General features: G+C 51.0%; 1 protein-coding gene across 1 annotated transcript; it reads right to left on the reverse strand.

Annotated features, from left to right (window-relative positions):
* On the reverse strand, positions 1-27,715 carry shisa9b (shisa family member 9b). The gene is made up of 4 exons (XM_048992280.1): positions 26,804-27,715; positions 24,842-24,969; positions 4,531-4,686; positions 1-494 (listed from the first exon to the last, which is right to left on the reverse strand). Exons 1-4 carry the CDS (start codon positions 27,319-27,321, stop codon positions 1-3), a joined length of 1,296 nt encoding a protein of 431 aa, XP_048848237.1. The 5' UTR covers positions 27,322-27,715.

Raw genomic sequence — 27,715 nt, forward strand, 5'->3', positions numbered from 1 at the left:
TCACACAGTCACCTCCGTCTTGCTGTTGGTGACAAAATAGGGGTGAGGGGGCAGGTAGTGCTGGCTGCGGGACAGGTAGAGCTGGCCTGACCGCTCCATGGTGCAGTGCTTGCGGGGCGCGTACAGCGAACGGGGCCCCAGCGTGGCCGAGGCCTCCATGGCGCTCCAGCCCTTCATCATGCCCGGGCTGGCGATGGTGTGTGAGGCATACGCTAGCGGGGGAGGCCCATGGGCACGTACCACCCTTGGCTTGTGCCCATTTTGCTTGGGAATGGACATGGGGAGGGGGGCTGGCAGGGGGGTCGGCAGGGGGGTCGGAAGGGTGACCGCCAGGGGGGTTGGGAGGGGCGCCGGTGGGGCCACCAGGGGCTCGGGTGCGTAGAAGGGCGGTGTGTTGTGCTGTAGGCGTACGGGGTGCAGGGGCAGGCTGCCCTTGGTGGTCAGATCAGTCAGGTGCCGGCGATTCACGTAGAAGTTGTCATTGGCCTTTTCCGCTGAAAGGAGATAAAATCAGGTAAGAAGAATGTCACCCCCCCCCCCCCCACCCTCGCAAAGTGGTCAGGGCTAGCACTTCCAAATCATGACCTCACCTTGGTCTGGTTCCCTGACCAAGATATCCGTGCTGCTCACCCTAAACGATGCTGATGGCTCCTTAGAAGTGATCGAGGGCTCAAAGAATTGTTCCATTTCAATTTTACCATTCTACAGCCCGGCGCGATGCCAGCGTTTGCCATGTTTCAGACTGGCACAATGCCAGCGTTTGGCATGTTTCAGACTGACGCGATGCCAGCGTTTGCCATGTTTCAGACTGACGCGATGCCAGCGTTTGCCATGTTTCAGACTGGCACAATGCCAGCGTTTGCCATGTTTCAGACTGGTACAATGCCAGCGTTTGGCATGTTTCAGACTGACGCGATGCCAGCGTTTGCCATGTTTCAGACTGGCACAATGCCAGTCTGGCCCTTCTTTCTGTACATAGTTACCTACAAAGGGAACAAATCAAAACTGCATTTTTAGCGCCCAAACTTTCAGTGGGGCTCAAATTCAGCCCCTGTTATCAGCCCAGCTCAGGCTCAGCTGGAAGGTAGAGGCCTCAAGCCTTTCACTTTGATTAGATGTAGAGTTTCTCTCACTGGGTGCAGATCACACCTTCTACAGGCCTCTAAGTGAACAAGCAACGTTACTCTCGAACAATGGCACGAAATAAAACACGCCCACGATCGGCCCGTGGCTCGGGGGATTTGCGGAACGCCGATGGCAGCTTCCCCGTTAGCCTCTACGTCGCATGCCGTCAGCCGACAATTCTGTCTGACAGCCTAATAAAAGCCTTCATTCATTTGGGGGGAAAGGCTCTGCTTTCTATATCTGCGACTCAGTGGGGAAATAATAGATGAAATGAGAAGATAAAAACATTTAAATGGTTATGAGTCACTGAATAATTCATCTTACCCTTAGCCATGACTCTTTCTTGGTATTTGTTGTATTACTAATTTAATAATTTACTTCTTCAGTCATTCACCCTTACAATCAATTAAGGTGGCAAGATCCTGGACACGGCGTGTGCCGTGCCCTGCTGCCGTTCGCGGGCCTATCTTAGCGTGTTGCGTGTTTGGGGCGTGTCCCCTCCATATTTACTGTCAAAACATACATATTTCTGTACTGACATCTCTATGGCTATTTGCTGTCTTTGCGTCTCTGTGGGTCGACATCTGCTGCTTGTGGGACGTGCTCCTTCTCAGCGGGGGGTGTACTGGGGCACTGTGGTTAGCTGCAGGTTAAGTTAACACGCTTTCGAAATTAGCTGTCTTTATAAAAATACAGATTGCGTTAGATGTTCCCTGCTGAATGCCTCTGGGATACCACGGTACGCATCGCACAAGGCTCAGTCGGCACAGGAGAAGAAGGAAAGGATTCAAAGGAGTCGTAGCCTTTAGGAACACCAGCTCCCGTAGTCTGTTCAGGGGCAAGGGCCAACGATGAAGGTGTTCGGAAGCTTGGCCTCTCTCTAATTAACGACGCATTTGTTAATAGGCACAACAAAAGCTGTCTGGTTTATATGCAGCTGTACTGTCTCACGGCTCTGCGGATCAGGCCAGACCCAGTCATGTTTGACGACGCGTCTCCATACAGGGCGGGCCGGGGCGGATCGCGATCCACTCAGCTGTCTCGCCATCGCTGTTGCCACTCAGCCGCACGCCTCAATCTGCAGCTGTCATTTTCTCTGGCTTTATTTTTGTTTTAAAACGACTGCGGGTGAGTGACAAGCCATTAAATTCTCTCAAAATTGCCCCCAACAAGACTCCGTGGTGCAGTCGCTACACATCCCTGCCTGGAAAACAGAATTTCACAACATTTGGGTTTAATGACCCCGAAATGTTTTAAGCTGATCCCACTCGCAAAATGAAATATCCTCACATACGGCCATTAAGACAAACTCCTTTATGACGAGGTTGCTTCTGTCCAGGTGGTTTGTATAATTAGTACCCGAGAGTGACTGCAAACATGCCTCTGTTTACTCGTTAAGCATCACACGCTAAATTATGGCTTCCTAAATCCATCCCTGTTATTTTATGCAGATTTATTTATTTAATACCATGTATTTCCTTCCCCCACTCTAAACTGGTCTTTAAGTGAAAGATCTGAAAGTGTTCTGCCAGAGTCTCTGCCGCCATGCGACACAGAAGGAGCGGGCATCCAGTACAGTGAAAGGCAAGCGGCCATCTTTAATTACGCCACATGGGAGCCGTCCGGCTTTGGGGCCGATACCGGGTGACTTCTTTACGTAAAACGTCGCCTGCGTGGGTATGATATCGGGGATATGAGACTCTCAACTCAGTCATTTTCAAGTGAAATCTGAACGGATTCTTTTTTTGGTAAATGACATTCAAATAATTGGTCCCCTGTTTGTACAGGGACAGAGGGGGCAGATTCAAATATGTGCAGAGCCTGAGCCGCTGTGCCTTCTATATCAGGGTGCTGTTTCTGCGCGCCGGTGTCTGGGAGAAATCCAATACAGTGACCTTATGAGCGTTTGGGGACAGAGAAGCGTCGGATTGATTTCTGGATGCGCGGCTTATCAACTCACCGGCCACGGGCCGAGATTTCTGTGGGCATGGAAGGGGAGGCCATTATGACAGAAAAGCTGAAGTAAATAACACCAACTCCCTGGGCAAATGACACGTATTGTTCCATTTTTAAGTGTCTGATCCACGCCGCCGGTGACCGCATCTGTTTTATGAATCAGATGACAACGTACTGATTGGGCCACGGGGATTCAACACTGACTGTGTTATTTAAAGCAAAGTGTGAATAATTTAGGAATCCTCGCGGTGAAACTTGAAATATGTTTTCCTTCGATGAAATTGGCCCTCCTTCCACCCCCGCAGAACCCTCTAGTACACTGTGCAACCATGGGGTTAGAAGAATCTCAGCCGTTTTCACCTTCAAGGGGCCGGGTGGGACCCTGGGCTATAGCCTTGGACAGCATCTGCATTAACTGCCCACCCAGCATTATGACGGTGGCCCTAAGGACCACCTCTCATAGCTTTGCATTTCTTCCCGTCTGTCAGAGGTAGCGTCCAATGAGAAGTGCCCAATGAAATTCCAGCTTCTCTCATTGGCTTGCTGGGACATGTGACTTCCTTTGGAAATGTTACACTAGTAGCTTGTGTATTTTTGCATAAGAATCCCCATTTTTGGGGATTCATTACATTTATAGACCTGGAATATGGCACTGAAATAATCTCCATACAGTTATCCTGCTGTGTATCTAGTGAAGTTCTTGGATGAATGTCACAGCGCACCCTAATTCCGGAACACGATACCCGGCTCTCTCGCTTAGCGCTAGCTTAGCTTAGCTCATAATAGCTTTGCGGGTTGGGCCAGGTTGGTCCTGATGTGACTGAGAAGGCACATTTGCCGGAGCTTTCTCCCAGCTTCCCATGGATAGTGCCAATCCACTCCCCTGTGCTGATTAACAGAGATGTTGTCTGCGTGCTCCCAGCCGGCCGTGTCTGTACTGCAATGGGGACCCAGTCTGGCTGTAATTAGTGGCTGCGCCGAACTGTCTGCGGGTCCCATCCAGAGTAATGGTGATCCATGCTGGTCTAAGCAGCGTGGGCCGTCACACACAGAAGCCTGAGCAGGGCTCCCCCACCTGGCACTCTGATGCGCTGCGGTTTCTGTGAATAAGAGCTGCCTGTCAGACTGCAGTCCCGCCGATGTTCACACCTGATGGGGCTCCCAGATCGTTACCCAACCCCCCTGCAGTCATCGGTACAGGTTTTGAATCTTAAGCCTTCTGGGGTTAGACCTTTAGGCGATGAGCCATTTTTCTTGCTCAGTGTACTCCGGCACAACTAGAATGTGGCTGCTGATTGGATGTTGTAACATCACATGGTGTTGTGCTCTTACGACAGGGAAAAATCACGTGACCAATGAGATGGAGCTGAAGAGTATCAACCGTGGGACCACGAGCCCCTGGGTCCCTCAGCCTGTCAGTTTCGTGGGTGCTGGCACGGCCGGCCTTACCTACTGCTTTCAGTGACGCATACTTGTTGAGCTCCTTGGCCAGTGGCGGCTGATTGTAGGTGTGCGTCAGCGGCCCCCCCAGCGTTGCGTACGGGTGCGGCTGGGTCATGGTCGGCACCAGGGTCGGGGTGGGGCCCAGGCTGTTCATGGCGCCATCTGCGGGGAAGACAGGGGATGACACAAAAGCAGTTTGCTACGAGTGAGACGCTGTCTTGCTTCTGGATGACATTAGAAGCAGATACAGATTGGACGGAGGTAGGAGACATCACGCAGTGCGGTAATGCATACTGCCCTGCACAAACAAAACTGCGTAACAGTATATGTAAGATCAAAATTGAGTTATAACCGAAACCGGGCCATTCTTCTGTTTTATCTTGTGAAAAAATACTTTCGGCTATGTTGGGTTCTGAATAAAACAGTGTGAGAATGACAGTAACTACAAAATCTACACTAAACCAGGGGCAGAATGTCTCTCTTCTCAGTGTCAGTGTCAGCATAGTTACTGTGTCTTGCCTAACAGCAGATGCAGCTTGTCTTTAGAAATCCACACTGCCAGCTAGTTCCCGAGCAAACATGACCCACAGCGCCACCTACGATCATTATGCGAGTGTGCCTGCGGGGGGCGTGGCTTACGCTGCCCATGTGACTGCCTGTCCAGCAGGGATCCAAAACACTGCCGATGTCACATTTACGAGCCCAGATAGTCACACCGGTGCTCTCCATGGGACCAGAAGCCAATGGCACCGCATTCGATAATGCCTGAGTACTGCATAGTGGTGTTATTAGATTCTTATTTTGTTAGAAGTTGTTATGTAGTTCCTGCTCCAATACTGCTTACATTTGTACCTAGAGATTCATTTTAAGCTCAAACGTGGGAGTTTTACTTTCACAAAAAGGTTCTCAGGGCAGAAGGAAAAACAATAGCCAATCCCATTATAGAGAACGATGGTCCAAGCGACTAGAGGACAAAAGCATCTGATTGGTTGGTCCCACCCCCTCTAGTTGCTTGGACCCACCTTCTTTACAACCTGATTGGTTATCTGTCGGAACCGACCATTTTTCCTTCTGCCCTTAGAACATTTTTGCACAAGTAAAATTGCCCTCAGCTGTGAGTTCAGCCTAGCTGCACTTGCTCATTGACAGCAGTATGTTTCTTGTGCGACAAAAGCATCTGCTAGAGAAAATAAATGTAAATGTACATACTTTGCAAACCTGGTCTCAGCTGTTAACGACTAAAGAGCGATCAGTACGGGTTGGTGATATTCTGAGCTGTATTCTGAGTCTCTCTGCCACCTTATTGAACCTTTGCTTGAGTCAGACTGACAAGAACAAACAGGATCAAGACAAAGTCAGAACCCCGGAGGACACAGATGATGCCTGCAGAAGCCGTCGGGCTGCTGCTCTAACTAAAGGCAGACCTACGTGCAGTTTCCGGAACTTTCTGAAACATCAGCCGGCGGTTAATGGTGTGGCACATTAAGGGGGCGACTGGGGATAGGATCCCTGTTGTAATTCCTTCACACCTGCTACAGCTGCTTGTGAAGGTGCTGGCTTCACTTTCGCTATCAGTGCCCCTGGATATCCTGAAATAGAGCAGATGTCATCCATAACTCCTGCCTCAGCCGCCGTGCGCCGCCGCCCTAATGATAGAGACACGGTTAAGGCTTTTAAGCATCGAAGGCATCATGATTTGAGGCTCCTGTGGCCTTATTTTCCCAGCTCTGCCAGCTCCCTTTGCTTTTGCCAATAATTTAGTTCTTTAAGGTTCAGGCTCTGGGGAGGTGCAGCCGTGCCTCGGCCTCCTCCCAGACTGCATCGCCCGTGGGCACTCGCATGCCGAACCAGGTCATCACGCATCCTCCAATTGCCCCCCCTACGCCCGCTCTTGCCTTTCAGGGTGAGGTTCAGCACGCCCCTCATCCTCTGACTCTACCAGCCTTCCTTGCGGTGTAAGAGTTAGGAGGAGAGGGGTGCACTATCCACAATGCCCCTGAGATGTAGGTCGCATTTGTATCAATTTACTGCACTTTGGTTACAATTTCGTCCATTTCCTATCATGCGCGTTGCTATGCAACAGTGCATTGTGTATGCATGCAGGGAAGGCTGCGCAGCTTTCACTGCGCGCGTGTGTGTGTTTTTAAATACACCCTTTGTTCTGACAAACAGAGAGGCTTTCGTTTAAATAGCGTAATACACAGTGTGGCTGTATCTGCACTACAAACCCACATATAATTCACAGAGCAACAGGGGAGCAGAGGAAATGTACTACAAAAATGCATTATAAAAATCCCGGGCACTGACTGGATGGATGCTGAACTGACATAAACTGATATAATTTCACTTTCGGGTAAGATGACAATTTGTCACAGAGTCGATGTCACACGTTCTTAAAATGTCATTGGCTGTTATTGGCCGCCTTCCCCTGAACCGATACAGCGAAATGGAATTAAAAGCCAGCTGCTCTCTGGATCAGGACCTAAGAGCACGGCCCATTGGGCCAAAGGTCGTCCAATCTGGTGAGTCCATCTCACGTCACATGACACTACACATCAGTAGAAGGGAGACAGAGAACCTGCCCTCACTCTCATAAAGCCTGCATTGTACTCATTCATAGACTCATAATTCTGTGTTTTTTGACTCCACACCTCATGTCCCTGTATTGTTTGTAGTCCATCTTAGAAATGTTTTATTAGACTAGAGTGAGATAAAATCTCATTATTATAATGTTTGTTGAAAAAGATGTACGGCAATAGGAAATTAAACTCATTATCAATGCAAAACACGTACAATTTAGCTGTGATGATGATGATGATGATGATGGCAAAGATTTATGAATTATGGAGGACAATGATCCATGCAGGACAGTTGGCCGATATGGCTGCAGGTTCGAGTCACATGACCCTGTTGTTGGTCATTGTGAATGTAATGACAACCCTTTCCATCCGTAATATATGTAACGACATAGATCCCTGTAGGGTTGGAGATCTGAAAGACGCTATGAGCTGCTTGAGAAACCAGAAATGTTCCAGCACCTTCCACACCTCCCAGACGTCTGCTGTTACGCTAGATAGTCGGGGCCGGCTGCAGAACATCCTCCGCTTGGAAATATCCGGAAATAGAAAGTACTTACGCAGCCTATCCTGGGAAATGTTTCAGACAAAACAGGATCGCATCGTTTTTAATGGAGACCTGAAGGACTTTTTCCATAAGCGGCTGCTGCAGGTGAGTGGCGAGCTGTCCCCTCCTCAGGAGGGCGACTTTAGGGCTTTGAGAGCCTTTTACCTGTAATTAAATCTAAAGACACGCTTTTGAGGCAGACCCGGGATCAGACAGGCAATTCGGATGAAAGGCATTGTGGGGAAACCAGTTTGTCACTGACAGAGGAGGCCAAAAGGGAAAGAAGTTTCTAGAAGTTTTTTGAGACCGCTTTCTGACCTGAAACGGAGGGTAATTTTTACTGGGAGCAGAGCATCGCTTCCCTAAAGGCTGTGGCGCTCATCCTGAATGCTAGAACTTTCTTCAAAGTGTTCACTGGCCGACGGGAACTTTTTCGGGAACGTCACCACAGAGATGCGAAGGCTACTGGTTCTTTGGAAGCCCCCTGACTTGACTTTGCTCTGGGGGGGGGGGGGGTGTTGATTATGGAGGAAGCTGTCAATGTGATCGATGGTAATATGCCTTGTATACCTGGCATGTGAGCCCATCACAGTCAGTACCCAGCCATGATGAAGGTTCAGTGATATATAGACTGTACCCCCCCCCCCCCATAGCACGCTCTTTACTGCCTTTTACAGTCTAAGAATACATCACAGTTATTAACATTGGATGGTCAGGCCAGTAACAGCTAAAGAGGTCATGAGGTCATGATCACGTGCCCTTAGACAAATCAACCATATATAAGCAATATTTCCATCTAATCCAGCACAGGGTTATGAAGTGGTGTGGCACCAATCCCAGTCATGCTGAGAATAACACCAAACACCACTGACTCTCCTGTCTGGGTGGATCTAGACTGCAGGAGGACAACCAGTCAACCCCGGGAGATGGTGCTGCCGGCCCAAGCTCGGGCAGTAGTGGGATCTGAACCCCAGTGATACCAGCTGAGCCCCCAGTAATAAGACCTAATCCTCAAGTCACTGACTTTAGTTGCTTAACTAATTAATTAATCTCCCTGTCTCTCCACCTTCCGCCTGCCCCTTCCGAAAAACACCGGCTCCTCATTCCGTCTGTCTGTTGTCATCGAATTTTTCACAGTAGAGAGAAGGGGAACTGGGGGGGGGGCACCACCACGGAAATCCCCAAAACATCATTAACAATACAGGACGGTTATTCTGCGAGCGGGTCGGCCCAGAGGGACGAGTCGACGGACGGGTCCCTGACCCCCCCTCCCGGATCTCACAGAACATTCAGCCAAGAGCCACCACATCCGATTTAATCAGAGACGCATAATTAATGACGGGCCATAAAAAACACCTGAGATTCGGGATTTAATTATTTGCGTGAGCTAATTGAGAAATCAAACAGGCGTTTAGCGTCTGTGCATGAATACGGCGAGTTAGGAGGGCTGCGCAGACGCTTTGTGCAGCTGTGCTGCGTCACGGCCCATCTGTCTGGGTGTAACGTGTACACTGATGCTCCTGACAGCGGGCAGGTGGTTAAGCATCACCGGAAGTTCTGTGATCGGCCTGCAGGTGGCGCCATCTGTAGTTACCCTAAACTACAGCTTCGGCTGTCTAACGGGGTTAACAGGGTGCATTCTGGTCCTGGGTCTGAGCCTGGATATGGTCCTGCAAAAGCTGACTCAGAATCTCATGTGGGGGGGGCTGAGGGGAGGAGATCAAAAACAGGGTATGTGAGGGGAGATGACCGGAACCTCATATGGGCCAAACCCAAATTGATCAGTGAGCAGCATGAACACAGCGAACCCACGGTTAAGCACTAACACGTCGTCTCACTGATTACCTACCAGCCTCTTGAGGCTTTAACACAAAAAAGGGAGATTTTAGCAATGCGATACAACAGAGAGCAGCAATGGGCACTAACCCACAGCCTGTGTGTGGTATTTGAACCTGTACCCTTCCAGGCTCATACACAGAGGCCTAACCTGCTGAGCCACACAGCACCTTCCTCCCCTGCCCCTGAAAAGCTATGCCTGCTTAATGAAGCTGTGTGCTCACCTGCCGCTGTGTCAGGCCTCCTCTGCTCACGGATGAAGGACAACTGCTCGGGGTTTCAAAGGACCTCGTTCGGCCCTCTGAATGCAGGAGCGCATCTGCATCTCAATAGCGGCATAAAATTGGCATGGGGGTTGGAGGGGGGGGCCTATTCAGAATAGGTGTCTTTCTGGGTAAATGTTTACTTAAGGCAGAGGTTTCAAAGTAGCCGTCTGTCACATGTTTTTAATTCATCACTAAATCTGGCTTGTAGATCCATCTTTCAGTTTCCACAGTGAGTGTAACATCATTCCGCTAAACTGTGCTGCCACCCCCCCCCCCCCCCCCCCCTACCACCACCACCCCACTGCTGATTAGCGGATTATTAATATTAGATTATTCTGTCTGGATTCTCTTTGGCTTGTTCAAGAGACGGGCCCCCAGCCAGTGGCCCCCAGCCAGTGGCCCCCAGGCTATTTATGTGTGCGATCCCGGGTTTAAGAAGATATCTTAGAGACAGGTTGCCTGAGTGTGAAGATGCCGCGACATGTGGGAATGAGCTTGGAGAGTCTCTCTGTCCGCTGTCCGTCTCTGCTGGTGCGTCAGCCTGCGGTCGCAGGAGCACTGGCTCAGATTCCTCCAGTGAGAGCCGTCAGCGTAAAAGCGCTGATTCCCACCCCCCCACCTGCCCACCCGCCTGCCCACTCCCCTCCCCGTCCACCTTACATGCTGTGCTACTGGTTTCTGTTGGTTGCATCACCAGGCAGGGACTGCTTCAAAGTAAACCGATTGTGAGACAGGACAGCTCGCAGCAGACCTGTGTACGGGGGGGGGTCAGTGAGACAGAATGGAACGGGGCATACCTAGGTATGGGGGGGTGAGACAGGATGGGATGTATCTGATGTGGGTACAGGGGGGTGAGACAGGATAGAACTTGGCAGACATGGGTAGGGGGGGACAGGATGGATGCAGCAGACATGGGTGGGGGGGTGAGACAGAATGGGACGCAGACATGGGGTACAGCTCTGTAGATGATCACTAGTTGATTCGGCAAAGAACAGCACAGTGAGAGGCAGCCTTCGCACTTGCCGCTGCTCTTCCCAGGGCCCAGAGTCTGCTGGCATGTGACAGGGCGTGTGAGGCTGTCGCCTGCCCACCCTCCTAAAGCACACCCACCCCGTGCCCAAAGCCACGCCCACTCCCCTGGCTGTTCCATCAGGAAGTCACCCTTCCAGTGACACCGCGCCGACAGGCTGGCTCCACACACTGCTGTTCTTGTTGCTGTTATTAGCATGTTAATGGTTTCAGTGTGAAGGTGTACAGGACGCCTCATCGCTCGGAGATGTGCTGAAACGTGGACTTGCTCACGTACCTCTTGGCAGTAGAGTCCATAGCCATACCCCTCCCAGATGGTGACTGCTGTCCCGTTACCGCCGCTGTAAACAGTGACTGAACCCCTGTAGCGGCACCATAGCAGCTTAACGTGCTAACGTGCTAATGCGCTGGTGTTGATCCCCCTTCGGCCGTTCCCACTCAGGTCATGTCAGGTGGGTCCTTTATGTTACTCAGACGTTCCACTGCCTGTCAAGGCCCTCTACAGTTGTCATGACAACATAGAAAATGTCCCCATCCCCATGAGGTGCCAGAGCAGACAACACTTTTGAGGGAGGTTCATTTCACCTCCCTAACCTGCAGCCCCTCCTCTCTCACCCACAGCCCCACCTCTCCCCTGTGGCCCCTCCTCTCTCACCCACAGCCCCACCTCTCCCCTGTGGCCCCTCCTCTCTCACCCACAGCCCCTCCTCTCCCCTGCAGCCCCTCCTCTCTCACCCACAGCCCCTCCTCTCCCCTGCGGCCCCTCCTCTCTCACCCACAGCCCCACCTCTCCCCTGTGGCCCCTCCTCTCTCACCCACAGCCCCACCTCTCCCCTGTGGCCCCTCCTCTCTCACCCACAGCCCCACCTCTCCCCTGTGGCCCCTCCTCTCTCACCCACAGCCCCTCCTCTCCCCTGCAGCCCCTCCTCTCTCACCCACAGCCCCTCCTCTCCCCTGCGCCCCCTCCTCTCTCACCCACAGCCCCACCTCTCCCCTGTGGCCCCTCCTCTCTCACCCACAGCCCCACCTCTCCCCTGTGGCCCCTCCTCTCTCACCCACAGCCCCTCCTCTCCCCTGCAGCCCCTCCTCTCTCACCCACAGCCCCTCCTCTCCCCTGTGGCCCCTCCTCTCTCACCCACAGCCCCACCTCTCCCCTCTGCCCCCTCCTCTCTCACCCACAGCCCCTCCTCTCCCCTGCGGCCCCTCCTCTCTCACCCACAGCCCCACCTCCCTAACCTACAGCCCCTCCTCTCTCACCCACAGCCCCTCCTCTCTCACCCACAGCCCCTCCTCTCCCCTGCGGCCCCTCCTCTCTCACCCACAGCCCCTCCTCTCCCCTGCGGCCCCTCCTCTCTCACCCACGACCCCTCCTCTCTCACCCACAACCCCACCTCTCCCCTGCAGCCCCTCCTCTCTCACCCACGGCCCCTCCTCTCTCACCTGCAGGTACCTCAGGTAGCATGGTACTAAATCCACTTGGTTGGGTTTTTCCTTTATACCTCCTAGCCTTCAGCATGGAACCAGCTCCATTCCAGGAAAATACTGACAGCTACCTGTCAGCCGCTGACATCTGGACCACCTTCCCCCATATTCCCAGGGACCCTGAGGTTGAAGAATGATCTTCTTCATCTTCTCCTTGCATGATGTTCACCAACAAAAGTATGAACAAGCAAACTCGAATGTCAAAACTCAGCTGTCATCTTCCGACATGCCGTTTCATCCAGGTGATGATCACGTGATCTGAACAATCGGGATGGCAGCTAAACCCAGACGCTGGAAAGATTCTCTAAAAACAAGACAGAAGCTGCTACTGGGATTTTGCAGCGAAATGCAGGTTTGCATAACAATGTGTCTGAAAATATTTTGAAAAGAGATCAGTTCATAAGTGCTATTTCACACAGTATAACTGCGTTTTAAAGAGCAGCCCTTTCTGCATTGAAAACAGCCAAAAATACCCATCTCTGAATTATGTTTAAATATCACATCCACTCCTACCTGCAGCCTGCTGTTCCTCTGCAGTTATCTAAAACTTCAAGGTTTGTTTTTAAAAGTTCTTCTGATTTGTATAATAGTTAAGATGCAACCCTGTCCACATTTATTAACATAGCTAAATGCAGTGATACAGCCTTGGTTGTGATCTACTGTTTAGACCAAATTTAAGCAAACCCTCATACCATCACAAGCAAACCTTCATATCACAAGCAAATCATAAGCAAACCTTGGGTGAATCTAATAAACCAAATTTTCACCCTATCAGCATCTGTAGTCAGTGTGTGCAGTTGGATTCCTTGACCGTCATGCCACCTGTTGGCAGACTGAAGTCTGCACCCACGTTCCTCAGTCCATGTGCATCTTCTCCATGGATTTCTAAGTATCTGACTGAGCATGTCACCAAACAACTGCAGTAAAATTTGAGCAACCCGAGTCTGTCCAAGTGACAGTTAGATAAGTGGCTCTGAATGTCTCTCGCTTCGGAAGGTCTCCCAGCACGCATGTTTCATCCTGTTTTGTGGATCTGCTCTCTGTGCAGGAGCTGGCCTGGTCAGCATGGAGTCTCAGGCATGAGGTCCACGCCCACCTGAGATGTTCTCAGGCTCTGCACTGCACCAGGAGCAGAGTGACGATGCATCACCACTGCAAAGCGGCCTGATGTTTCTACTGGAAACTTGCCTTTGATCTCCTGGAAGTAAGAGAACCACGGAGAAACCGACCCCTGAATTGCATTCCTCCTTTCCATGGAAACGCTGTTGGGTGCTGGTTAATGGATGATGGTGAGGTACATGCATGGTCATCGTGGGAACAACATCCGGTCGCCCGTTCCTGTCGCTGTTCCCATTTCCCCCCGCCGCTGATCTCTGCAGATCAGCACCATGGCTGGTTCCCCATGAGAGGATAACCTGTGGCTCCTGCATTTAACCCCCACCTCATCATTTTTGTTCTTCCTACTAGACCAGGAATACAGTGATTTGTGTGCATGAATGTACGCATAGACATTTTTTTATGGATATTACTTACACAGCTGAATTGTTAGACTTTCACACCAGTGAAGAATGATGCTGTTTCCCACCTGCCCCCCAGCATAGGAAACGCAGATTTCCCAACCGCCAATCATGCTGGGAGCGAAGGGTGTGCAACCTTTGCTGCCCCGTGGCCGTTGCCATGTGCAGCCTGGCAACACAAAAGAACCCCTGATTGGACGTCGCTAGAGGGGCTGTAATTATGACAGAGATGTAGGCCGTTAATGGCTTTGGGGGCTGGATTTTGGTCTGGTGGTGGCATTAGCTGTAAAAATCAAGAACAATCTATCACATAATTCATGTTGGATAAATTGCAGGAACACAAACAATACCACACTTCTTTTACAGAGCTGCCATATTATCAAATGCCTGTGGATTCAAAAGAGGAGTCACAGATGCCAAAGGAGAGGCTGTCAACTGCGAATGCCTATTCCACCATCTCCACCAGGGCGGCGCTATTTCAAGGAACTGAATGCACGTTCGGAAAGTCCGTCCATCACTGAGGTCCCCCAGCAGCCGGTCAGATGATTGGGTTTGCAAGACTCGCGGTCCAGAGGACCCTGGAGGTCACAGCATCTAACACACGAACCTTCTCTGTCTGCAGGGACGTACAGCTTGGTGTCTCTCTACCAGTGACGTCATCTTATGAGACATCAGTTGCATAGTTGAGCTCAGACGGAGCGTCTCTGAAACGCTGCGAGAAAGTGACCCTGGACGCAGCCAGCTTCAGCTGACGTGCACTCAGTGGAGGGCAAGGCCGGAGAGAGAGAGCGCAGTGTACCTCCCTGGCTCGCCTTGCTATATGTGAGAAGACATCGACAGAGGGGAAGTGTAGAAGTTCCTAGGACATTCCGGCAGACGTGCCGTCTGGCCGCTGCCTTCTGATCTCCATGTTTCTGCTTTGTGGGGATTCAGGAGCAAGCCTGGTGGGGGATCTGCTCCATGGGTGGAGAAGCCGGTCAGGAGAACTTACGCTCTGCCCCAGCCTTCCACCCCCAAAGTGATCTAGCAGCGGTACCATCAACTCCGTTGACTCTTCTGGTAACCATGACAGCCAGAAACAAGACCAATCAGAACAAAGAAACAGCAGTGGTAAAACACTCAGCCTTGACACAGCCCAGCCGCTGGCAGAGGTATCATCGGCCATGTCTCCGACTGCGAGACGGTACACGGTGTGCCGGGCCGATGGCTCAATCCACGGTGCGGAGGACAGATGGGATTCCAACCGTTATTTCATCTTCGGTGAACGTACCGTAGTTTGCGTCACGTACAAGATCGACCTGCCTCCCCAACAACATGCAGAAACCTCATGTGACACAGTAGCGTTTGGTAAATTTGGTGCCTTAATTGTTTCTTGTTCCCCTGGGTGAGACACTAAAAGAGTCTGGGGGCGGCGTCCAGAGCCTCCCGTCTCCCTGACAGACAGGGTTTTAATTAGATCTGCAGTAATGTCGCTGTGCCCTCCCAGGAGGACGGGGGCTTACCTACATGCTCTCTTAGTCTGACACTGTTCCATCAGTCATCCGCGGCCGGAAAACATTTGCATAAAGCAACAGGAAGGTTTTTTAAATGGCACTTTTTGTGAGGAGGGCATGACATTTTTCCAAACTCCACAGTGAGGACTAGCTAATCAGGGGGAGGGGTCTCAGCAGCCGTGGTGGATACGTCCTTGAGCTAATATGCCCCCCCCCACACCCTCAACAGACTGACACCAATGTGCGAGGACACACTCCCACGCCGTGCGCTTGTTACTCCACAACCACACTCCAGCGCCCCCCCCCCCCCCCCACACACACACACACACACACACACAGGTAATCACACAGCATACTGTGCCCACCCCCAGCCCACCAGGGGCATTATGGACAAAGCATGGGGCCTGGGGTCACGATCGCCAAACGACACCCCACGCTGCCCACGGAGCCGTGGTTTTCTCACCAGCTCAGAGAGCAGTTTGATGCCTCCCTGCCCCTCACCAGATCCCGCCAGATCCTGCAAAGATCCCACCACCCGTCCCATGGTGAATCATTAACGGATGGGAACAAACGGCGTGTATTCCCAATGAACAGAACAAACATGCCAGTGGTGAGTGCTGTCTTTGCGGGGGCCTGGGGCGAGCATCGGGGTGTCCGCACATCTGCCCGCCTAATTATACATCAGCATTTCTCTGAAAGCTTTTTGTGTTTTGCTAACTGTGATTAGCCGCGTGTTCCTGTCAGATTCATCAGCATTGACTCTTTTGACCTACCTTGTTGTGTTAATACAATGTTTGCACAAAGGAAAGTGCCAAACACAACATGATCGCAGCAATGCAAGTTATACTGCAAGTTGGACTTATTCAAGCCTGATTTATATGCTGTAATTTCCATTTCAGAACATAACCATTTAAAGGTTCATAAATCACATTGTTTCACTTGTTTAGCTTGTCTTAATTGTTTGAATTTTCCTGCTTGTCATTGAGAATCATTATTGGTTATCAATATATTTCAGTATGAAACCAAAAGCTCGACAACTTCATCGTGTACATATGTGTGCTGCCTTGCATGGATCATTTTAGGCTGCAGCACCATTCGGAGCCTGACAAACACACCTGCAATTCCACACACCGTGAGCTCATACCGCACATTCCACGGCCCGCTGCGTGGCTTGTGTGTGTCCTGTTTATGTGTCTCCCCGATGGAAAAATTAGTGTTCTGAAAACTGAGTCACACTGAATCATCGCAGTTTAGGATCTGGATCAGAATATGTCGCGCAGTCCTGAATTTGCTGATGTATAAATGCATGAAACCTGTAATTTATTCATATAAAAATCATATCAAATGAAGTAGGCCGTAGGAATTCTTCTCAGCATGCAGCTGCAGTGTAACGGCCGTCCGTCCGCCGCTAGAAAAACATACAAATGGAACTCTCTGCTGAGAATGGCTAAATGGGGCTACCTCAGTGCAGGTAGCATGTTAAACTTGCTGTTTGTCATAGGGCCTGCAGGGGGCGCTCTCCTTACAGATGAGTTTAATGAGATGGCTCCTGGCCATCCTGCTGCCCACATACTAACTTCAGGGAACTGAAATAAGAGGGACTAAGCGGGACAGACTCAGAAGGCGCAGAATCAACCACCAGTGAAGCTTCACCAAAAACCTCAGAGCCTGGAAGTGGCCCCTCATTGAGTCACAACGTCCTCGTGCCTTATTGAACAGCCTGAACCAAAGGACGGTCTCAGGCTCTTTTGACTGGGTCTTTGCGTAATGAGCTAATTAATGCCCAGTCTAATGAAGACCCAGTGTCATCAATCCCAGCCTATTTTCACCTTATCGATCAGTCAGGTCTGGCCCTATATGAGTCCTGCATTTCTAAAGCAGGAAGATTGAAGATTGAAGTCTTGGATGGTGAGTTCCAGGCTAGAAGGTACATGTGGTTGTTCAGTGGAATTGGGACTGTGGATTCGAATCACTAAGTTGACAGAGTAACCCTATCACTGCTGTACCCTTGAGTGAGACCGTTAATGCCACCTGCTCCAGGGTCACTGGCTGAATGCCGATCTCAGCTTTCCTCACCTGTGCGTCACTTTGGAGAGAAGCCTCCGTGTTTATGTCAGCGGGCTCTGATCCACAGCGTGCCGCTCTCAGCTTGCAGGCTGTCCTTTCCATCCCACAGTGAGACACTCATCCTGCTGTTATCCGGGATCTGACCGGGTTATGTAAGACATCCTCTTCAGCTCAAGGACCTGCGATCCAGTCCCCTTCTCTCTGAGACACCCTAATTAAGGGCATGGTGTCAGGGAGGTTGAGGCCGCTGACTGAGATGACATTAAGCTTGTGGGGGGTGGAAAGTGGGCAGAGCTCGCCCTGGAAACACCACCGGCCTCAGGAACACTGAAAACGTTCCGTCCTCCCCTCCGACCAACCTGTAGTTTCTGTTTGGCCATGAACTGAAATCAGGCTGCGGCCTCTATCTCCCAGTTTTCTTTTCTGCTTTTAACAAACTGCTTCAAAACTCCACCCTCCGAATAGAGCACCTCGAGTGCAAAAGGCCTCTTTCTTCCGCCACATGACTGAAAATCACCAGAATCCCTGTCCCCTATATTTGTGTAGAGTTCCGGTGGCAGGGCGTGAGTGTCAGCTCTATTGGAAACCCAGGTGGGCATCAAACTCACAACCCACTGGGCACAAACCCAGCTCTGAGTGCAGGGTTATGGGGAGGGGAGTGGAGATTGTCCCAGGCGGTACAGGGCGTAGGGCAGGGGAACAGCGTGGACAGGGTGACTGTAGGATCTATTAATAGGGAAGCATGCAGCTGATTTCGTTTTATACAGTGAAAACTGCGTACAGTGATCACGTCTGTCTTGGTGAAATGAATCATAAGCAGATGATCGTTATAACCAATTTTCTTATTCTTTATGTCTCAGGCGGATTACCGTCTAATTGACACAGTGCCTTGTTTTTGGCAGTGTATCATAAGCTTTTACGAGTCTATGTTCCTCACTGAGAGAATTTCCTTACATGCGGCATTAGCCTCAGGTAGCTATAGCCAGAAGCAGATGGGTTACCGCAAGACAAAGTAGGGCGATCAAAGTAAAAAAAAAAGCAGTTTTAATTTGTTCCCTATGTTGTCATGTTTAAAAATAACAAAAATTAATACTGTAAGCAGACTCCTTCATTATTTAAACAGTATCTGTACAGGAATGATTCTGTCCCAAGCTTTTTGATCCATATAAGCGGTTGATCACTACAACCATGATCACTCTAAGCAGTTTCCACTGTATTTACTTGGACAGTGGATTTTGTATAAGCCCTCCCCCCGGCCCAGCCGGCAGGGCGAATCACTGACTGTGCCCCAGCTGCTCCTCTAATCATCGAATTAGGCCACAATCGGCGTTTGCCGTCCATAACAGCTGTGCTATGGAAACAGTTACAGACGGCATCAGAGCAAAGGATCAGCGGCCTCAATCACTTCCCCTGACTGATCCCCAGGAGGCAGCGGCGAGGCACACGGTGGTGAGGTGTCCATGAAGCCCACACACTGGTGTACTGAACTGTATAAAGACAAAAATATCATTTAAAATTGAATACGGAGCCGGCAGACTCAGATCCGTTGTGCTGGTGGACGGGGAAAGGAAATGCAGATGCGGACCAAAACATCCCCTGTCACCATAACCTCCAAACCCTAACCATGAGACTCAAACCCTGCTGATCCTGACCCAGCCAACAACCCAATGGCTCAATGACACAGGACGTCTAACCCCGCAGCTCTGTGTGTGACACAGCGTCTGCAGGGGGCGTCCTCCTGCCTTACCACCCACCATGAGCTTAAAGGCAACCTGATCTTCATCTCCGCGACGGACAGGAAGTTTCTACCCATGGCCCGCATCCCCCATCATCTCCATGGAAACTGCCATGCTCCAGCAAACCACGTGATTATCTAATAATATAAACAAGTGGCGTGTGCTTTCAGAGACGCCCTTGTAAGGGGAATCTGCTCCTCCGAGCCACATGCTGATCCCCGTCCCCTCCGGCCCCCGCAGAATTGCTCTTAGACGATACATACCTGCATGGTTCTACTCGCTGTGGTTTCCATGGAGATCGCATGCAAATCGCTTGCAGTCATCCTGCGAGCCCAAGTGAGGGTTCTGCGTGGCTTTGCCCAAGCCGAAACCCACGGCGTGTGGCTAAACGGTCATGCTGCGCGCTCACACTGCAGGTGGAGTACTGGGATGCGGCACTGACGAACTGCACCATGCATGGCTGCCGGATGTCATGTGATTTATGTCATGCAGTTTTGCATAATCAAACATGGTTTTGTGGGGCATCTTTAACGTTAAGGTCTGATTACGCTTTAGTCACATGCTTCAAGCCACCAAAGCCCACTGAACAGGAAACACACATAAGGAAAGACACCCTTTATTAATCAAATACATTAGGATTTACCCCCTATCGCAAAATATTACTCGCCCCTGGGTCAGGCTAGGGGGTAACTGAAGGTTCATCCGTTTCTGCTCTATGGATTGATCTGCAACATCTAGCAGTTCGCATTTCAGCCGAACATGCTGAATATCTAAATATCCTCTTGCTATGTGATCGTGCTCCGGAATGATCCTCATCCTGGACAGACAGTCTTACAGATGATCTTAAGGGCCAGCCGGCCACTTCTGTTGACCAGCTATCTGTCTTTTGGCTTTATGAAATAACCCTGTTGCGCTTAATCCTGGTGGAATACCGACCCCCCCCCCCCCCCCGTGTGCTGAGTCATATAGATGGGCACCGCGGTGATGGCGCCCCATGGTGGCGTCTGAACAGTGACGTATTGTACGCTTTTATCAGACACGTTCGCTGGACTCGCCGCGCTTGTTTACATTATGCGACGCGTACGGCGCGAATATTTCACGCTAACCTTGATGTAGCTCTGGGTAGGATAGCCTGCCAAGAGGATTAATAAGCAGGGCGGTAATCGGTGAGCGTGGCACGGTGTGACGGATAACGCGGGCCCTCCCGTGGCCTCGGGGATCGTCTCCGTGACGTTCGGCACTGACGGATGCGATCGCGTCGAGGACTCGACGCGGACTCTGAGTATTCCTGGTGCTCCGTGTGTTCGTTCGAGATGTTCGGGGGTGGGGGGTGGGATTTCAGAGGCCTCATTTTCTACGTGGGGGCCCTGCCGGCTCTGTTTTTCAGATACGGCCTGTTACCCTGAGCCCTCTTTTGTCTGGGGGGCTGCACACCGGTAAAGACGCAGGACCGTGGCGGTTTCTGAACGTTCCTGTCAAGGTGGAAGCTATGATCCAGCAAAACACTTCAGCAGAGTAAACCAGACAATGCGGGAGAATTCGGCTCCTCAGCCTTATTCATTTAAGTCATCTTAATTAAAATATTGAAAACTAAACTGCTGTAAGGTGTAAACACATACTGGCTGGTTTTTTCTGACTCACTAATGCTATATCTTTCTGTAGCGTGTCAATGATATTTTAATGGACCCCAAAGCAGCAAAACAAATGCTCAAAGCCTGGCAGAGCGTTCCCTGGCTGCTGTAAATGTGTCACACCGCCATCACAAAAAGCAGGGAAACCAGCTGTTTTCGTGACACATCTGCAGTGAAATGCAGTGGATCTGCTGGCTAAACTCTCACGCTAACGAGTCAATTTCCGCAAGATGGGGCCGCGCAATGAGAGCTGCAAGGGAGGCCCTACCGCATGCTGAAATGTGGTCTGAGTGCGTCTCAAATGTGCTGATACCCCTAACCCTGGCCTAGCAGTGCGCCCCGGCAAGTGCAAGTGGGCGGAGCCCCGAACAGGCCGCCAGCCTCCGCAGTTCTCCGCGATCACCCTCCCACGCCGTCCCTGCCGGGCACCAGCCGCCACTTGCTAACGCACTTTCTCCACGGCAACCACGAGCCAATAAAAGAAGGAGCCCAAGAAGACTCGATGCGGCAGAGTGAGTAAGATCAGTGAATGAAAGGCCACGTGAAGTCCTCTGATCCGACACAACTGCATGAAGACCCCTGTTCACACATAGTGGTTCTGCAACTCGGGTCACACCAAGACCAAAGAATGAAGATCCCCAACATGTTTCCAGCTACTGGTTTGCAGTAGTTTCTAGTTACCAGTGGCTGGCTGATTGAGCTTCTGCCATTGCCCTTTCCTCTTATGTCAGTCAGTGCAACGAAGGAAACGTTAAACCAAACTGCCAAGTCCCTCGTTTGTCTGTACAATACAAATGCTTTATATGGTATTTTAGAGCTTACAGACAGCTGGAGGCAAACAGAGTTGGACAGGAGTGAGAGAGGAAGCAGAAACAGGCTCCTTGCTGTGACGGGCCCTTGCCCAGAGTCTCACTCCTTGGTAGGTTTACCTTCCTGGGATTGGCTGCCCACTCCCGCCCACCCCTCCCAACCCCCCAAGAGAACAAATCCCCTTCAGCGAATCACAGTGACAAGGACACTGGACAGGAAACTTAGGTCGCTAACCATCTCTGAGCCACTCTCTGTGTACTGTGCGGTACTACAGGCTGCGACCCGTACTGCCCACATCTCCAAGCAGCCCCCGATCAGCACGAGGACCGGCGTGTACCGAGAGACCCAGATCCATCACAGTGAGGGCCCCCTCCCCTCCACACATGCACCTCAGCACACCAGCAAGCACTCTACCAAGAGGCACTTCCAGCTTCTACCAGACCGCCGGATGTCGATGTGCTCAGGGTGTATTCCCGCTTGTTACTCTGTTATTCTGCACCACCGTGCACGGTGAAGTCCTCAAGCCGCCCGGCAGGGTGAAACTCACACCACCCCCATGCCACCCAGCAGGGTGAAGCCCGTGCCACCTGCCATGGTGAAATCTGCTCCGCCCCTTACGCCGCCCCTAATGCCACCCAGTGCAGTCAAGCCCGTGCCACCCCTCATGCCGCCTGCCACTGTTTCGTCACCCGGTGCCCTGTAATTGGCCGGGACCCATCCCAGTACCTCTCTGCCAGTTGCCTTCATAATAAAGCCCGAAATTTCCAGCAAGGCCCCCCTCGCCAGCTCCATTCTGCAGCTTTACATATTACAGAATCGCTGTCGCTGCTGCCTGGTGTTTGAAATCCCTGCTGTTATTCCTGTCCTCGTTCCACACGCTCCCCCTGAATCCCGCCGGCAGAGCCTGCCGCGTCCCGACACGCACGCCGCCCGTAAGCTCTCAGCTCTCTGGCACCACGCCAGCACGGATCGCAGATTCACCCCATTCCTCCTAAAGACCCTTTGGGTGTGATTTTCCCCTCCCGACCTCCTACATGTGCAGAGCTCAGACACGGCTCCCCATTACGCTAAAGACCACAGACTGTAGTCATGTACGTGAGTCTCCGGTAGACTGCAGAGGTCTCTGAGTACGGACGGCAAACAGGCCGCCTGTCCTCCTCGGGCGTTTTGAACAAAAACACCTCGGCACGCGCTCAGCAGGAGCTCATGGGGCGCAGAGGAGCAGCGCAGGCACGCCTCCCATTCCAGAGCTGCGCTCCCTGTGATTGTCCCCCCCCCCCCCCACCCCCCCCCAGAGCTCCGGCTTCCTCCCACAGTCAGGAAAACATGATGTTCGAGTGAAATGGTGACTCTCAGCTGCTCTTTCCATATTCTGTGTGTCTATGTGTGTGTGTGATGATGTGTGTGTGTCTGGGTGTGTGTGATGGTGTATATCATCCGTATGTCTGTGTGTCTGTACGCATCTGTGTCTGTGTGTCTGTCTCCGTGTGTCTCTGTGTCCAATGCTCCAAATCACACTGTCTCAAACTGTTTAAGCTGAATATAAACACACAGATCAGATTCCAGGTTAATGACCAGCATGAACATAACCCTGTCTGGCTTCCCCTGTGTCACCTGCTCTGTGACAGTTCCTGTATTTATTTTCCCGCCTCTGGACTGTGTGAGTGTGCTTCGAACCCATGCCTCTGGACTGTGTGAGCGTGCTCGAACCCATGCCTCTGGATTGTGTGAGCGTGCTTCGAACCCATGCCTCTGGACTGTGTGAGCGTGCTCGAACCCATGCCTCTGGACTGTGTGAGCGTGCTCGAACCCATGCCTCTGGAGTGTGTGAGCGTGCTCGAACCCATGCCTCTGGACTGTGTGAGCGTGCTCGAACCCATGCCTCTGGAGTGTGTGAGCGTGCTCGAACCCATGCCTCGAGTGTGTGAGCGTGCTCGAACCCTTGCCTCTGGACTGTGTGAGCGTGCTCGAACCCATGCCTCTGGAGTGTGTGAGCGTGCTCGAACCCATGCCTCTGGACTGTGTGAGCGTGCTCGAACCCATGCCTCTGGAGTGTGTGAGCGTGCTCGAACCCATGCCTCGAGTGTGTGAGCGTGCTCGAACCCTTGCCTCTGGACTGTGTGAGCGTGCTCGAACCCATGCCTCTGGAGTGTGTGAGCGCACTTGTACCGCCACCACTTCCAGTGTGTTGTCTCCCCTGTGGCCGAGCCAAGGTGGGCGGGGCCGGATCCCAAACCCCTACCCCCCCCCCAACCCCCTTTCTCTTTTAATAGCTCCGGCACGTGTTGGATTTAGATCTTGAGGAGTTCATCTGGCAGTCAGTGCCAGTCGGATCGCGTGATGCCTTTAGTTAATGGAGAGTTTCAGCTCCGGGCTGTGGGCTCGCTCCACTCACTTAATTGTCTCCGGATGAGTGGCTTATTCAGGTCATTGAAGAGGCATTTCATCCGCTCATCCGTCCCCATGTCACACTTACAGGCAGCTGTGATACGTTTAATGAAGCACGTTATCGCTCCGATTTGCAGTCAATGCGCAAGGCGGGTGCCGCGGCGTTTCCGATCCATGGTGCCCTTAAGGGCTCAGCCGAACATCCAGCAACAAGCTACAAATCAGCATCATTTAGTTCCTCAAATCTCCTAATCCGCGTTACCAATCGGGGGCTGCAAACGGCACTATCGACACCGGAATGCTTTCTATTGTTGCCGTGGTATCGGAGCATAGCATGGCTGCGCGGCCGGCACGCCGTCCGCCGATTAACATTTCGGAAACAGGAGCAGTTGTTGCTTTCCTAATAGATTGCTGTAATCTTGTTTAATGCCTTTCGAAGGTGCTCTAACTACCCAGGCAACGCGTCATCCACATCGCTTTGCGTGGCGTCTCTCGCCGCCTTGCCCTGGCAGGCATCTGACTGCTTATATATATTTCTCTCGGTGATGCTTTCAGTAAATTCCTTTGATTTCTACACTCTACTCTCTTTGGAAAATTTAGGTCACTCGGTGCACGGCTAGCTATGCAGCATGCCCCAGAGAGGCACTCTGCCAAAGTGGAAAAAAATGAAACATATAAAAAAACAAAAGCATTTAAGACTTGGCCTCAAAGCAGCCCAAACCCTTGTTATTCTTCCACATCGCTCACTTAGCTCGGGCTCCAGCAGCCAGCCAATCAGGTCCCGGCTGACCAGCCTACTTTCCCAAGTCTGGGAGGTGGCACGGTGCCCCATATCGAGGGACTAGACCCAGTTCTCTGCACGCTGCTGATCGAGTTCAAATGCAAACTTTTAGTTTATCTGGTGTTGTATATAGGCGAAAAAGGAAAAAAGTCACTTACGGAAACTGTTAACGGTGACTCGCGCGTGCAGGTTCTCGTAGTGCTGCACATGCACGCCCAGGCCCTCCTCGCGCTCCATCGGCTCGGCTGGGCACGAGCCTGGCTGCCGCATGACGTTTGCGAGAGCTCTGCGGGGCATGGAGAGGGAGCGCATGCTTAGGGTGTACTTACCCAACGTGTAACGAGCAAGGATGTATGATCGTTTCATTCTGTAAAGGGTGGTGGTGGGGGGTACTGCAGTGCTAAACTGTGGATAATGTCAGAGCTCTACAAAGCAAAGTTGTTCGCACTTAATAGCTAAAGAGGTTGTTGACGTTTGTCTAACCGTAGGGGTAACTAAATTTTTAATTAAACTAGTATACACTTTACAGCAAAGCAGAAGATTAAAAACGGATTACGACCATCTTGCAAAGCTCGTATAAACAGAAAGATATGTTCCACCCTCTTTGGAGAAAATTACAGGCTTTCGCTGTTTCGAAGTTTTCTAGTTATGCTTCTTTCATTACAGTCGGAGAAATAACTCAAAAGAGATAAAACCGGAGAAATCGCCTGAGAAATGGCAACATGCAATTAACAGCGATGCAACGAGGAAAACAATTACTATGAAGAAGTGTAATAGACATTCAGACATGCTGTCGCAATGAATAATTACGGGCACGAATTGTAAGCATACATTTAATCCATAACACAGATCACTGCAATTAGATTTTTTTCAGTGATTTCCTTTGTTAAGCGCTTGAGACAGCCTGTTGTTCAGCAGCGCGACTGCCAAAAACAGTTTCCCCACCTGTGGGTAAAATATCTGTTAGAATTGTTTAGCATCGTTTTACACACCAGAAGGGATTGTTGAAACCAGATGGAGATTCTGGAGAATTTGGTTCAATGTTATTAATTATTGTTGTTTTCTTGTAATTATTTTAAGGTTAAAGTTTACTGAATTTCATCGACAGTTTATATACAAAACAGATTTTCTTTATTTCCCAATTACATAAGTGCGGCGCAATCCCGTAAGATTACAGAAATCCATCTCTTTTAAAAGCACCCGCTCGTCTGTGATGTGCATATTTAGTGATTATAGCATCGGTACATCAGACAGTCTAGATGTGTTTTTAGCAGCTTAAGAGCTGTCAGTTGCTTAGTTAATTACGCTTAGCCTGGTATTTTAATATTGTGTCTGTAATATTAGCACGTTGAATATTTGAAATTAATTAGTTTCTCCAGAAAGTAGGTCTATGAACAGAAGCTCTTTAATTTTCTTGGAAATTAGAGGGTCACCGTTAAATGATTTCCGGCTGACGGCTCAGAGTATCTGTTTGTGGGTTACATCACATTCTACAGTCTAATAGTAGTCACTAGTGTTCGAGAGCCAACCCCCCTCCCCCCACCCCCCACCCCATAACCCTGATTTCATTTGAACAAATTGTACCAATAACAAATGTGTTTTTAGATTCGGGCGAAGCCGAAAATGATGTTTTATAAGTAATAAATCAACTACGATGCTCTATGGCGAAAACATGTAGGCTACGGAGCACATTTTTACACAGTGTGATGCTTACGTGTGTAAGAATACACATTGTGCGAGTACATGAATGCGTAGGTTAATATGTTTTAATGCAATAGCACTTCTTTCGCTAGCCCCAGTGCCACCTGTTAGACTCGCTTGCGCTTCGCGGTGCGATGCGATGCGCGCACAAAGGGCTCACACGCACATCGTCTCGTTTGTTTGCAATCTCAAATGTCATTGCCGCGTCTATATGGTTATGCACAAGGGAAAGAACAAGGAGAGACATGTCGGTGTTTTTAAAGTGTGTTTTCGGAACCAGTAGTGAGATATTTCTGTATTTTGAGAATTTAATTATAAATTGATAGGCGTTAAAATCCCTGACCTATTATTTTTTTCCCTTCGCCACTCGCATTCGCAATAAGCACGAAGGCGCGTTTGGCACCCGACTCCACACCCACCTGGTCATGTTTTCTCTGTGGGGTCGATGCGCCTTTTCCAGTCCGAGCTTCGTGAATATCCCAACCAGCGCCATGATAGCCACTACTCCACAGACTATGTAGACAATTAAGTTAGTTTTATCCTTGGTCGGGTCGTGAGCGGGGTCGTTTTTTTTGGAGGGGGGTCTGCCCGTCATCATCCACATGGGAGTGTCGTAGTTTTTGCAGGTGTTCTGATCCAAGCGCGAGCTCTTAAACGCGCAGCAGAACCTGAAGCCACAGGTCCCACAGCAGTACAGGTAGCTGCCGGTCCTGCACACAAACGGGGGGTCCCATTGTCCCATCACGTCGTAGTAACCCCGGCAGCGGTCCTCAATATGCGGGGTCTCCGTTAAGCCGTTCTCGCCGTCTCTGGAGTCGTTGGAGCCCGACATCATGACAAAGCCGCTGAGTTGGCGTCCGGGCTCGCCGGCCGCGTCGCACAGCAGCACAACAACTTTAAGAACGAAGTAACCCAGCAGCCAGGCGGCGCTTCTCATCCTGCGCTCCCCGAGGTTCGCTTTCTGCTCCGCCACAACCAGAAGGGAGGAAAGACTTGCTCAAAGACGCCCGTACTTCGTTAAAATGCCCACACGCGTATCCCCAGCAAACACGACACATCCACCTGCGGCGATTAACATCTTCATAATAATAAGACCGTATCTCAGCGCGGTTCCAAGGTTTGGGTCCGTATGATATAAAGCCGCCGTTGCAGACGAGGCACCGTCTCGGAATGAAGTGGGACTTGCACTGTATTTAAAGCGCGCCCTCCCTCCCGCTGCCGGCCACTTGTTACGAGCATCCGCGGCGCTACATGCGCGTCCCTGTCACGTCCCCCGCCTCGGCGCACCACTCGCTGGCAGTCAGCGGAGATGAAACTGAACAACAGACCGA

Source organism: Brienomyrus brachyistius, chromosome 22 (genome assembly GCF_023856365.1).
Source record: "Brienomyrus brachyistius isolate T26 chromosome 22, BBRACH_0.4, whole genome shotgun sequence".
NCBI classification, from domain to species: Eukaryota; Metazoa; Chordata; class Actinopteri; order Osteoglossiformes; family Mormyridae; genus Brienomyrus; species Brienomyrus brachyistius.

Bases quoted from the DNA above. Each gene is read 5' to 3' on its own strand.
- shisa9b (XM_048992280.1), bottom strand. From the start codon at position 27,321: ATGAGAAGCGCCGCCTGGCTGCTGGGTTACTTCGTTCTTAAAGTTGTT. The intron at 24,970-26,803 runs GTGGGTGTGGAG...CATGCCCCGCAG, and splicing joins CACAGAGAAAACATGACCAG to AGCTCTCGCAAACGTCATGC. The intron at 495-4,530 runs GTAAGGCCGGCC...ATCTCCTTTCAG, and splicing joins TGCGTCACTGAAAGCAGTAG to CGGAAAAGGCCAATGACAAC.